Raw genomic sequence first — 14066 nt, forward strand, 5'->3', positions numbered from 1 at the left:
AGAACCTACAAGGTTAGCCAAACAAAACAACGCAGCGGTACACTGGCGAGGAGACAAGTGGCCGTTATTTTTAAATGGATGTTTATGGAGGAGATGCTTCAGTACGCTGAATAAACTGCTTTTGTGAGGAAACAGCTCATCAATTAATGAATTGACCGTTTGTCCGCAATCGTCAACATGTTTTACACTAAGCAATCCTTTCGTAGTGAACTATGTGTGACGATTACTACTATAAAATTGCTGTTTTATAAGACAAGACTTTGACAATTTTGCGACAGGTAGGTGAAAGTTTACGGCTCAACCCATCTAGTTGAATGGTATCCGCAAACGATGATTTACTGTCGTAAAACTCTCAATGCAGTTCATTGACGTCAGGGCAATTACACTATTGCCTTATAAGACTTTATGCTTTAATTTTTATCACAGAGAGAGTACAGAGGATGTTTAGCACGGAGCCAGCATAATACAGAAAACTAGATAAATTATTAACAATAAGCCAAATAACTTTAGAATATAAAGTTACATATATCTCAATATAAAAGAACATATGCTTTAGCTGCCTGCGCCTGCCACGACATCTGTGCCGTTGCTTGTCTGACTGACGCCTACATCAATCATTCGCCCTTTCCGTCATGACGTTAACGGTGGCTGACCAATCAGCGTTGAGCAACAGGGAGGGGCTGGTTTTTGACAGGAAGTGTGTGTGAGAACTGAAACAGAAGGAAAACTGGATTTTTGCGCTTCGATGAGTCAAAACGTCGAAGTGAATTATGACTTTTAAGGCCAACAGCAGGCAAAGATGCAATGGAGGTCAATAGTCGTGGGTCTTCTCGTTCTAAGGGTGGTTTTGAATTGCGCCGTGTGGCTAATGTTTGGACTGGGACCTAGCTGGGGCTTTGACTTCCCCATCAAATTCGCTTTCAACTTGCATAAAATCGAACTTCTCAAGGATGACGACAGAGCCACAGCCAAACCCAACGCCTGGTCACAGCACATGTACGAAAACAGAAACCCTCAGGCAAAGACCTGCTCAAAGATCAGTGGGAATTCACCAAAGAAATCCTACCTCAGTTTCTTTCAGGAGGGCAGAGATGAGTACGATAGAAAGTACAGCTCCTTCCCTGACGCGCTGAAAGTGAAGATGAGGGGGATGGCGAGAGACATGTTTTATTTCGGATATGATAACTACATGAAGTTTGCCTTTCCAGAGGATGAACTGAACCCTATAGCTTGTGAAGGTCGAGGACCTGACGTGCTCAACCCGTAAGTTACTGACTAATCTTGTTTTTAAAAAGACCATCTGTAATGTTGTAATCAAACAACACACATGTATAAACGTATTACTTCACAGTCCTTATTGTTAGAGCTTTTGAGAGCCATATACTTTGCTAGATTATCAATAAGAAGTGCAAGAGTGTTATTTCTCAAATGCCACGACCAGTGTATGCAATACAACACAACAGTGCATTTTGAGTGTACACCTGCACAGACTTTTTTCCCCCCTTTGCTGAATAAGTGAAAGTGGATCACAATGTTAGTTTCATCAGGACTTAAGAATGTGGCTAAGCAAGCTACTTTAGGCTCCTGATAACAAGAGGGAGGAACATGTAGAAAATATTAACTTCCCAATTAAGCCCCCACGTGTCCATGGATAAGAGACCTTTAAGGCATGGAAAAAATAGAGATCTCTTTTATATCCAGCAACCACAGATTTTCTACTTATGTAAGCCAGTGCATTTGACTAATAGAAGCATATCTTCTGTGTTCCTTTTAGGTCAAATATCAACATTAATGATGTCCTTGGAAACTATTCTCTAACCCTCATCGATGCTCTTGATACACTGTTGGTAAATTGTCCCCTTTTACTGGTGCAAGAAGTCTCTCTTTTTTTTTTTTTTATAAATCTTTGCAAGTTGACTTGATGTTGACCATTTTAAAAGCCTTCTACTGTGAAAGTTCTTTTTTTGTTTGTTTTTTTGGTCAATCTAAAGGATGCTTTAGGTGTTGTTATATGTCTAATTTTGTACCAACAGAAATCAGCTTAAAGGAATATTCAAGGTTCAGTCCAAGTTAATCTCAATCGACAGCATTTGTGGCATAATGTTGATTACCACAAAAATGAATTTCAACTTGACCCTCCTTTTCTTTATAAAAAGCAAAAATTTTGGTTACAGTGAGGCACTTACAATAGAAGTGAATAGGGCCAATTTTTGGAGGGTTTAAAGGTGTGTGAAACTTATAATTGTATAACAGCACTTCCATTAATACTTCTGTTAAAACGCATGTATTATTTGAGCTGTAAAGTTGTTTAAATCATCATTTTTAGGGTTTGTAGACATTACATCATCATGGAAGTGAAGTTGTAACATGGGCTATAACTTTACACCGAAAAGGATAGTAAGCGATTTTATCATACATAAATCATGTCGCATATTGTTTATGTCTTTTAGCTATAATTTTGAAACAGTGAGTATATTAATGTTTATGGATTGATCCCCATTCAGTTCTAATTGCATCACTGTGACCCAGATGTTTTGCCTCTTTTTTTTTTTTTAAAGAGAAGGAGGGCAAGTCAAAAATGTTTGTGGTAATCAACATTATGCCACAACTGCTGCCGATTGAGCTTAACTTGTATCGAACCCAAATATTCCTTTTAACTGTTGAATATAATATTCTTCTAATAATAAAAATGCACTCTTTATTAAACACACTTTCTTTATACTTCACAGCATGTGTAAAAAGAAAAGGAGTAAGAGTTTCATGAAAATAGTGTTCTAGTAAACAACCTTGAAATTATCTGAGCTTACAATTGATTTTCACTTATCTAGTTTGAACAGCTACTAAAATAAACTCTTTCACATTTACGTGCTCTCAACTAAAGAAAGTGTGCATCATTGTTTCAATAGACAGTTACAAAGAACTTTAGGAATTCTTCACTTCCTTGTCACCTTAGCATGTCATTTTTGTTTTCTGTCCCTACAGGTGCTTGGAAATGTGACAGAGTTCCATCGAGCTGTCAAGCTGGTTATTGATACGGTCTCTTTTGACAAGGACTCCACTGTTCAAGTCTTTGAGGCTAACATTAGGTTCAGTGATTTCATTTAATCGTTAATTGATCTCTTTAATGCAGTCTGTAATATGTCAACAACCTTGAATGAAAAGACAAATAGTTATTAACACAAATTCTACTGATTTTTAACCATTTACAGGCCATTTCCTTCAAACTCTAAAGCACAAATTCAAAGGTATCAACACGACATCAGTGTTGATAACTAACTATTTCCACACAGCTCTGAGGAACTGAAAATTCTGATGACCTCTAGCAATCATACTTCACTAGTTACTAAGCAGTGAATTCATTGTTTCTTTGTGTTTCTCTCCTTTTTTAGAATCCTTGGCAGTTTGATCTCAGCCCATATTCTGCTGACTGACCCCCGGCACCCGTTTGGTGATGTAGGACTGAAGGACTATGACAATGAGCTGCTACATCTGGCACACGACCTGGCTGTGCGACTGCTGCCTGCCTTTGAGAACACTGGCACGGGCATTCCCTACCCCAGGGTCAGGATTCCCTGTATATATCAGGCTAATTTGAGATTTTTGGTCACCCATCATGTTTTCACGTGTTTTACAATGTGATGTTTGTTTATTTCTATCCTACCTTGTTTTTCATAGGTGAATTTAAAGACCGGCGTTCCTCTTGACAGCATTAACGAGACCTGTACGGCAGGGGCGGGCTCCCTGCTTGTAGAGTTTGGCATTCTGAGCCGTCTGATTGGTGACTCTACATTTGAGTGGGTTGCACGGCGGGCTGTTAAAGCACTATGGAACTTGAGAAGTAATGAAACGGGGCTGCTGGGTAATCTTTTCTTTTAATTGTTTGTTAAAGACATTTGTTTAGTGCTTTCAATTTGGATTAGAATTTTTTACTTGGTTAGGTTTTGAGATGAAAACTCTTGCCAGGCTGAGAAAATTCTCTCTTTTTACTTCTTTCAGGGAATGTGGTGAACATTCAGACTGGTCAGTGGGTTGGAAAGCAGAGTGGTCTTGGTGCTGGCATGGACTCATTCTATGAGTATCTTCTCAAGTCTTACATCTTGTTTGGAGAGAAAGAAGACTACAGGATGTTCTCGGCAGCTTACGAGAGCATTCAGAGTCACCTGAGAAGGGGGTGATTATATACGTGTGCATGTGTATGTGGACACAGCTGCTTGCGGCTACAGTTAAAGCTTCCAAAGACCAAGGGAGTTTGCATTTGGGTGTCTAACCACCTGCAGATAATGTGTGTCACTTGGGATATGTGGTTATGTTTGCTTGATTTGCAGCCAGTGAGTGCATCACTTGAAAGTAAATTTATAGCAAGCATAGAAAGTCAATCTTTTGCATTTACTGAACTTTCATAACTTCCTTGTAGCTTAACTAAAAAAAAAAAAAAAATCCTCAGTATAAGAGTGCATATTTTTTACTTTTTACAGAAGAGAGGCGTGCAATGAAGGGGAAGGTGACCCACCTCTTTATGTGAATGTGAACATGTTTAATGGACAGATCATGAACACATGGATTGACTCCCTGCAGGCATTCTTCCCTGGCCTACAGGTATGAACTGTTTAAATGTCGCCCTCTTAACTCGCCCACTCTCTTTATCATAAAAGACATTGGCTGAGTTTGGAACTGCATACTACTCCTACTATTTCTGCCATATCTGTCAATGGCAGAAATAGTAAAAATAAGTATGGTAGTATGCAATTCCAAACTCAGCGATTAATAGAGTAATAAAGATGAGGCCTCTAATCTAGTATTGGGCATTGGTGAGTATGTATTCAAATAAGTTATAGACTGTTTTTCTCGGTCATTTTGGGTAATGAGCTAATATTTACACAAAAATGGTTGTCTCTGTACACCCCAACTTACTTTGCCCTTTTAGAGGGAATTTTACATATCAGATGTAGATGTTTTTTTTCATTGGTTACTCACATCATTGCATATTATTGGACAGCATACATCACATAATACTGTCTTACTCTATGTAAATGTTTTTTATTTTTTATGATTGTTCTCTTATTCTAATAGTTGAGATCTTAATATACTATATAAGGCCAAATAAGTAAATAAATAGATAACAGATCTAAAAAGACATCTAAGTCTTCTCTTTTATTTGCATTCTGCCTGTTCATTTGCACCAAAATTACTAGTTGTTTAAATAACAAAAACTGTGTTTCTGTTATATATACAAGCTCTTTTACTTCAGTGCATACAAAGCTGGACTTTGGACTGTTTGTTTTTTTTTTTCTGTTGAGCTAGAACTAGACCTATTGTTTTTTACTCTGTGTGTTCTCTGTCGCACAGGTTTTGAATGGAGATGTTGAAAATGCCATTTGCCTTCATGCCTTTTACTATGCAATCTGGAAGCGCTTCGGTGCTCTTCCTGAGAGATATAACTGGCAGCTTCAGGCCCCAGACGTGCTGTTTTACCCTTTAAGACCTGAACTAGTGGAATCCACATACCTGCTCTACCAGGTATATACAAATTTTTCTCTGTCTTTTTTTTATGTTATATTTATTACCAAATTTAAGAGACAATTGGGCCCATAGTTGCCATGTGAAACGTCATGTAGCCATTAAAGGGATAGTACACCCAAAAAATTTAAATTCTCTCATCATTTATTCACCCTCATGCCTTCTCAAATGTGAATGACTTTCTTCTGCTGAACACAAATGTTGATTTTTAGAAAAATATTTCAGCTCTGTAGGTCCTTACAATGCAAGTGAATGGAGGCCAGAACTTTGAAGCTCCAAAAAACATATAAAGGCAGCATAAAAGTAATCCATATGACTCCAGTGATTAAATCCATATCTTCAGAAGCGATATAAATGTGGGTGAGAAACGGATCAATATTTAAGTCCTTTCTTTCTGTAAATGTCCACTTTCACATTCTTCTTTTGCTTTTGGCGATTTGCATTTTTTGTGTATATCGACACCTAATGGCATGGAGTATTTATAGTAAAAAAGAACAAACATATATATTGATCTGTTTCTAACCCACACCAATCATATCGCATTTGAAGATATGGTATTAACCACTGGAGTCATATGGATTACTTTATGCTGCCTTTATGTGCTTTTTGAAATTTCAAAATTCTGGCCACCATTCACTTGCATTGTATGGACCTACAGAGCTGAGATATTCTAAAAATCTTTGTGTTCAGCAGAAGAAAGAAAGTCATACACATTTGGCATGGCATAAGGGTAAGTAAATGACAAAATTTTCATTTTGGGTGAGCTATCCCTTAAAAGCAGTCCCATACAGGATAAAGTATTGTTTTGCAGTAATACACATTGTTATTAAGGGGCTGCGGTGTTACAGAATGATAAAGGTTTTCTTTTTACAGGCAACCAAGAATCCTTTTTATCTTCATGTAGGAAGGGACATTCTTGAAAGTCTTGAAAAGAATACCAAAGTCAGGTAAGGGGTTCAGAGTGTTTGGTAGTGAATTGAATTGGTGTGTTGGGATGTTCTCAGAACTTATTGTAAAGGAAGGTCTAGTTTTGTTCTCTTAGTCTGTGTTTGGGTGGCTTATGCTCAGGTGTGGTTATGCCACTCTTCATCATGTGGTGGACAAGTCCAAGGAGGATCGTATGGAGAGTTTCTTTCTCAGCGAAACCTGCAAATACCTTTATCTGGTCAGTAGTCTGTTTCGTATTGTCTTCCTTCCGCTAGCCATTTCCCTTTTATTTATGAAATGTAGAATTTGTAACCACGCTGTTCTCTGAGGGGCCGTTTACAGGACAACGTTTTCAACTAAAAACAGAAAACTTTATGCGTTTTGGCTGTTCGTTTACATGACAACAGCAGTTTGGGGCCTGAAAACGGATTTCAAAGTGCAAGTTTTTGAAAACGATGCCCTTATCGTCTCCGTGTAAACATACAAAAACGAATTTGTGAAAACGATGACGTCATGCGCACACGTATTACGTGTTCAGTTTATAGGCATGCACGCGAGTCATTCAAAACTACAATGGCGGACTACAGGACTGTGTTTGTGCTGCTCAAGATTTAGAGTTTATTGACGCTTCTCCAGCAAAGTAATTGTAGTTATAAAGCAACCTCATCGTCCATCCAGACAAAAATGCTCGATGCTTTCGCCATCTTCATTGTTTGTATTCACCGTTCTGTGGAAGAATGCTTATGTGCGCAGGCACGTAGTGTTTCTTTACAAAGTGACATCACCAACTACTGGCCTGGCATGCATAATACAGCATTTTTAGTAGTTTTCGCGGATCCGTGTAAACAGGGATCGTTTTGACAGCGTTGTCGTCTGTATGCGAAACTTTTCAAAAACGCAAAGGAAAAACTTTTCCGTTTTTAGTACATCATTGTTGTGTAAACGTACCCTGAGAAACAACAAACTTTTGAAAAAGTCAAAGACATGTTTTTTTGCATTTTTGATCTTTGTGTCGCGTCTCGCTGATCTTGTGCATGAGTGCCACATTTTTAAGATGCCATGTCAAGAACTTTTAAAAACAAGACACCCCAATTCTGTTCCATTTGTTGCACTGCGCCCAGTTTTTTTTTTTTTTTTTTTTTAACTTAGGAACTCTTTCTGTCTGAACGGTCCCTTTTGTGCATGTAGTCACCATTTCCACCACTAGTGACATTTGCACAAACCTCTACAGCTCTTTGATGAAGACAACCCTCTGCACAAGTCTGACAATAAGTACATCTTCACTACAGAAGGCCACGTAGTGCCAATAGATCAACGCTTCAGGGAGAAGAGTTGGGAAGAGCAATACCCATGTGAAGGGTCCAGCAATGAGCCCCCAGCCAACATAAGCAACGTAAGAACACAATCTACTACAGATCCATATTAGCTCCAATTAAGTGAATTTTAGTGGGTGTTTTTATTTATCCCAGCGACACGAGTCCATTCACCAAAAGAAAGTTGTTTAGATTTTTTCGCTGATTTGTTCAGCAACCCTTTACGTAGATTACATCATTACATCTGTTGGGGAGTTTCTTTTTGAGTAATAAAGGGATAGTTCACCCAAACCATCCCAGATGTGTAAGACTTTCTTTCTTCTATTGAACACATGTTAAGATATTTAGAAAAATATAGGTCTATACAATGCAAGTGAATGGTGACCAAAATTTTGAAGGCCCAAAAAGCTTATAAAGGCAGCATAAAAGTAATCCATATGACTCCAGTGGTTAAATCCATTTAAGTCCATTCACTGAACAGATTTGTTTGAAAAATGTCATTCATTTGCGGGATTTGTGCAGGAGTGTATTCTTTAATAAAGATTGTTAAGTCAATTATACGCTCCTCCTCAGTCCACACAATAAGGCTTTTTGTACAATCTCTGATTTACTTGTCAAGTCAAGTGCTTTACAAAGGAGGGAGAATCAGTGCATATAAGTCAACGAGAAGGATTCATGCGTTGTTCACAGCCGAAACAAATTAGATTTAGCCGCAACCTTCTTTTTAATCAGGTTTTTGCTTCCGTGTACATTTTCAAAACTTAAAATATGAACAATCTCAAATTACATGAACATTGTTGATTTTTCTTCATTATTTAAAGAGGAAACTACTGCTTGGTCTGAAACACAGCATTTACAGTGTTTCCTGGTGTGTATTCTTATGTTTTGACAGTGACCATACAGATAAGAATGATGTATTTTCATTTGTCCAATAGTGTGAAAGGATTTCTGAAGAGCGACGTTACAGTCTTCCACTAAAGAGCATGTACATGAGGCAGATTGACCACATGGTGGGGCTGTCCTGACATCAATACTGACCCCTGGAGCCCTGGAGGCATCATCATTTAAAAACCCCCTGGAGGGGTTAAGGAATAAGACTCTCGAGAACAGAACTTTTCAATCTCTATTTGCACAGCGAGTGACAGTATTTGGTCAGCATGTTATCTGAACACCGGTACCAGTTGTTCTTGTTTTATTGACATGAAAGTGTCCTCGAGTCAGACCAGGTTTTTGGATTTAGTTGCATATTCGGATCCGTACTGCGAAGGTCCTTGGCATCAAATAATAAAAACATTCAGGGCAGTTTGGCTCTTCGCAAAATCCATTTTGAAACGACTTTTTGATTCTTGGGGCTGATTTATTTTTATATTGTGCAATCTCGTGTGTTTACACACAAAGTTTTTCCCTGCACGTTTTCTTCAGTGCCATGTTTCATGACAGCTTGATCAAGTATTATAAAGGGCTCTACTGGGTTGAGAGATGGGTGTGCATGTTTCAGATTTCTTCTCAGTGAACTAGATCTCAAGTAAGCTTTACACTTGAAAAACAGCTTTATGTTCACTATGCACCTTTCTGGAACAAACGTACAATATGGACTTAGTTTTAATACAAATCAGGCTTCTTTCTGACAATTCTTTCACTTTGCAATATGACTTTGTTTTTCTTTTTTTCTTGTGCCTTGCTTTGCAAGGTGTAGAACACTGGCCTGCTTTGCATGGTTCCACTTTTTCAATTGTTCCTTTTTTTTTTTCTGTGGTCAGTCCATTGTGATGAAATTGGAAAAGTTTTATGTAGCCTAAATGTTTGCTAAGTTTTTGAGATCCACACTTATTCAAGCTTAAGTCCTTTGACAATGATAATGATAACATCAAGTCATTTTGTACATTTTCACAGCATCTTTAGGAATTGCTGTGGATTGACTCTGATTCAGGTCTGAACTTCCAGTAATTATAGACTAATGAGCAAACATGCATATTAACATGCCAGTCAAATGAAACAAAAATGTGGAAAAGCAGATTTCATATCAATTATGTGGACCAAAAATAACAACATGTAACAAACACATGTGCCTTTTACAATTTGTGAATTTTTGCTCTGTCCTCAGGATTATAAGTATGCGATTATGCAGTCATTCAGGTGATTTGCATATGATACTTTGTTAGCTTTTCTTCTTTTTATGTAATGCCTTAGTGGTTGATACAGGTGGAAATATTTTCTGAACAAAGTCATAATAGGGATTACGAGAATGTTGATCAATATGTTGTTAAGACTAGAATAAAATGAATTTCTTTGCTATTACAAATTATAATTAACTTGGGGCACATACAAGGTTTATTCTGGGTTGATATTTATTCAGAGTTGATTGTATTTTATTAACGTTGATAACGTTTATCTATCTGTTGATTTTTATTGTGATTTAATCTTCAAGTATTTGGTCCAGAAAGACCAAAGTGGATGTCTACACTGTTTATTTTATCAAATTAAAATTAAATCCATGACTCTGCAAAGGCAAAAATAAAGTTTCTAGTCAGGTAATTTTATGTTATCACTAATATTGGGACAATATTACAACCCTGTGATATTTAGGAGGTGTAGATGATGATTAGCTTTGGTTCTTCTGTGTTTTCTATGTACAGAATTCAAAGCCATTACAGATCCAGTAATATGCCTGGATGTACATGTATTATGAGATTTTTATATTCACAAATCAAATTTTTGCACCAAACATTTTTACATAAAATTGTATTAAACCTATAGTTTAAGCTATAGTGCGAACACCCCAACATCCTACACACTAGTTCCAAGACAATTCAGAATAAAAGAGACTGAAATAATTGATAAGGGTATCACAAGGTTTCTTTCTCACATGTATCTCATATTAAGAAAATTTGAATGCGTATGATTATCATTGGTTGCACTGTAATTTGATGCCTCTTCTACTGTTTGTAGTACTGCTGCCAGTACAGTGAAAGAAAATACACTAGGTTCAGTCCTTTCTACAGAAGCTTTATTCATTCAGTTTACATTTACATGTTGTTTATTGTTTCGCAGGCAATTGTGTCCTTCAATCAATGTTGTAATTTAATCAAGTCAGTGTTTCTTGATTTGATTTAAATATTGTTTTCTTTGTCTCTTAGCTATCTAACTGTGCCCCTGAGCCAAGTAGCATAAAGAAATTCTTATACATGCTATATCATTTCCAAGTCATCCACCTTATATGAGATCTTGGAAGATAACATGTTATAACTCCTCTGCAAATCAAATAAACTTTGTATCTCAGTAAACTTTTCTTAAACAGCTTAAATGTATTAACTTAGCACAGTTAGTAACTGCTATTGCATATGACATAGTCATTTGGAAATACTCTGACTGTGGACTTCATATCTCTTGCAAGACATTATTATGCTGAAGTGCATATGCAGGTGTTACAGAAGGATAGTTGTTTTGCAGCTGTATCATGTAGATTTACACTCCAGTTTTACTTATGAGCCAGGTATTCAAACAGGGTTATGTTGCATAATTGTTATACAGTATGCGAATTGCTGCTATGAATATGTGTTGGGCTCTGGTATTTAATTATGCAATGTACAGTGTTGGGGAGTAACAGAATACATGTAACGGGATTATGTATTTAAAACACAAAATATAAGTAACTTTATTCCACTACAGTTACAATTTAAATAATTGGTAATTAGAATACAGTTACATTCAAAAAGTATTTTGATTACTGAAGAGATTACTTTGCATTTTATTGTCATTTGTTTCATTTAATATTTAGTCCTTTCAGATGGAAAAAATGAATACATATAAATGATGCGATCCAAAGTGCATTTGAACAGCGGTGAAACACTTTCTTATGATGTGTTACATGCATACAAGCAGACAGAGAAGTACATTTGAAGTAAGTTTGGAGCAGAAGAAATAGAAATAAACCTTGTGTAAATTGTCAGCTTTATGCTAAGCTAAAATGCTATTTCTAGTCATTTTGCATGCATGTTACCAGGCATGATCATATTTTTTTATCAAGAAAATTCATGTTAGATCATAATACGTTTTTTTATAGTAAGACCTTTGATATTAGGGCAAAAATCGTATCCTTGATAATAATGTTTGTATTGTTTTCTTGTAAAAATCCTTAAAACAAGATCAATTTGACATATCTTGTTTTAGAAACAACACTGCATAAGATATTTAGGTTTTTCAGAGAATGTATTTTTAACATGTGTATTTTGTCTTACTGTACTGGCAGAGTTTTTATAGTCAAAACAAGTGAAAAAATCTACCAGTGCTGAAGAAGTAATCCAAAGTATTTAGAATACGTTACTGACCTTGAGTAATCTAACAGAATACTTTACAAATTATATTTTACAGCATGTATTCTGTAATCTGCGGTGGAATACATTTCAAAAGTAATACTCCCAACCCTGGCAATGTATAGTGTAGAGGTCGACTAATAGTGGATTTTGCCGATACCGAACACTATGGTGATGGGAAAGGCCGATTAATTGGCCAATAGTTTTTAAAATCGATTTATAGAATGTTAAAACATTTTTTTATTCTTTTCTTACTAGGGCGGGCACAGAAAAATAGTCCAAAATAAATAACCCAGATGCAGTTTATTTTTCAACCAAAATCCCAATAATTACCAAAAAAAGAAGATTTGATGCATAGCGTGGGACTTATATATAAACAAGCCCGAAAAACACAATTTTTATTAATAATTTTGTATTTTCAAAATAAAAAATTATTAAAAAAACTATCAGCAACTATTGGCATAGATTTTGTAGATAACCGATAGTTCCAAAAAGTAACTATCGGCACCGATTAATCGGTAAAACTGATATATCGGTCTACCTCTAGTATAGTGTGTTTAATCAAATTTATGACCCAAATACATCAATATAGTTTCCTTTCTTATATCCAGTTAATGTAATCCTGTTATGTGTGTACTTATGTGTGGGTATGTGTGTGCGTCAGACAATTCCTAATGACCCAAGGAGGAAAATAGGCTACATGGGGCAAGGGGCCAGTTTTAGGTCCTGTTGATCATGGAGACACTCCACTCTTGTCACGGAAATGATGTAAATAGAAATTGTACTGATGTTTGATATGGTAGCAGTTAGAAAATATTCTTATAATAGCTACAACACAAAATTCTTAATAGTTTTCTCACCTCTTCCCACACGTGGTTTGTTTAAAAGAGACTGCAGTCCTTGAGATTTTCTTTGATGATAATGTCTGTTACGGCATCAAACACAAACTTGATGTTCTCTGTGTCTGTGGCACAGGTCATGTGGGAGTAGATTTCTTTAATGTCACATCGCAAATTCAGATCTAAGAACTGCATCTTAATGTAGTTACCAGCATCCTCGTAGGTATTGGGACCTGAGATGGGATGCCATTGCTACTGGTTAAACCTAATGGTTTTTCAAACTACTCAATAGAGCCTGTTAAATAGGATGTTGCTTATATTTTTGCTTCTGTTGTCAAGGATTGATGCTGTTTAAGGTCTCACCATCATAGCCGGGGAAGCACATTCTCAGATGAGCTTTCTTAATCTTCTCCACGAAGACATCCTTCTTGATGACGAAGAGTACAACTGATGTGGTGGCAAAGTTGCTGTGGTTACAGATGCTGTTGAAGAGGTGGAGACTCTCATGCATTCGGTTCTTTGGTTGACAGAAAAGGAGAAATGCGAATTCTGTTACTAAAAAAGCTTCACCACAACCCAAATTTGTCAGGCTTTAAGTACATTTATCAAGCTTTAATTGATTAAAGGGCTAGATCACCCAAAAATTGAAATTCTGTCATCATTTACTCACCATACAATGTGAGACCATACAATGCAAGTGAATGGAGACCAGAACTCAAGTAGGTTTTGGGTAAGAACAGACCAGAATATAACCCCTTTTTCATTCTGTGGGGGGGGGGTTGGTTTGATTGCATCACTTCAGAAGACATATATTAAACCACTAGAGTCATATGAATTGCTTTTATGCTGCTTTTATGTGATTTTTGATGCTTGAAAGGTCTGGTCACCATTCACTTGCATTGTATGGACCTACAGAGCTGAGATATTATTCTAAAAATCTTAATTTGTGTTCTGCAGAAGAAACAAAGTCATACACATCTGGGATGGCATGAAGTTGAGTAAATAATGAGATAATTTTCATATTTGGGTGAACTATCCCTTTAAATGTCAGAATGTAAGACATTCACACTATAGTATTTTATACTACTAATAGTTTGTCGTATTTATTTTGATATAATTATGGTATTATTTCGCTTTATTTCTTGTTTATTAATCTT

The 14066-nt window shown here is 36.5% G+C and overlaps 2 protein-coding genes across 2 annotated transcripts; one reads left to right on the forward strand and one right to left on the reverse strand.

The window, feature by feature from the left end:
- Positions 1-678: 678 nt before the first annotated feature.
- Positions 679-10761, forward strand: LOC127446259 (ER degradation-enhancing alpha-mannosidase-like protein 1). Its single transcript, XM_051707020.1, has 12 exons — positions 679-1263; positions 1775-1847; positions 2983-3086; positions 3390-3561; positions 3676-3859; positions 3997-4171; positions 4476-4596; positions 5347-5517; positions 6391-6464; positions 6586-6682; positions 7676-7837; positions 8693-10761. The coding sequence occupies exons 1-12, from the start codon at positions 800-802 to the stop codon at positions 8780-8782; spliced, it is 1887 nt and encodes a 628-aa protein (XP_051562980.1). The 5' UTR covers positions 679-799; the 3' UTR covers positions 8783-10761.
- A 2190-nt stretch (positions 10762-12951) lies between these two features.
- LOC127446408 (guanine nucleotide-binding protein G(t) subunit alpha-like) lies at positions 12952-13420 on the reverse strand. Its single transcript, XM_051707314.1, has 2 exons — positions 13273-13420; positions 12952-13142 (listed from the first exon to the last, which is right to left on the reverse strand). The coding sequence occupies exons 1-2, from the start codon at positions 13418-13420 to the stop codon at positions 12952-12954; spliced, it is 339 nt and encodes a 112-aa protein (XP_051563274.1).
- Positions 13421-14066: the final 646 nt, after the last annotated feature.

The sequence above is a fragment of the Myxocyprinus asiaticus genome, chromosome 9 (assembly GCF_019703515.2).
Source record: "Myxocyprinus asiaticus isolate MX2 ecotype Aquarium Trade chromosome 9, UBuf_Myxa_2, whole genome shotgun sequence".
Classification (NCBI taxonomy): domain Eukaryota; kingdom Metazoa; phylum Chordata; class Actinopteri; order Cypriniformes; family Catostomidae; genus Myxocyprinus; species Myxocyprinus asiaticus.

Excerpts from the sequence above, each read along its gene's own strand:
- LOC127446259 (XM_051707020.1), top strand. The coding sequence starts at position 800 with ATGCAATGGAGGTCAATAGTCGTGGGTCTTCTCGTTCTAAGGGTGGTT. Across the intron at positions 5,518-6,390 it reads CCACATACCTGCTCTACCAG|GCAACCAAGAATCCTTTTTA; the intron begins GTATATACAAAT and ends TTCTTTTTACAG. Across the intron at positions 6,683-7,675 it reads CCTGCAAATACCTTTATCTG|CTCTTTGATGAAGACAACCC; the intron begins GTCAGTAGTCTG and ends AAACCTCTACAG.
- LOC127446408 (XM_051707314.1), bottom strand. The coding sequence starts at position 13,420 with ATGCATGAGAGTCTCCACCTCTTCAACAGCATCTGTAACCACAGCAAC. Across the intron at positions 13,143-13,272 it reads GTGCTTCCCCGGCTATGATG|GTCCCAATACCTACGAGGAT; the intron begins GTGAGACCTTAA and ends ATCCCATCTCAG.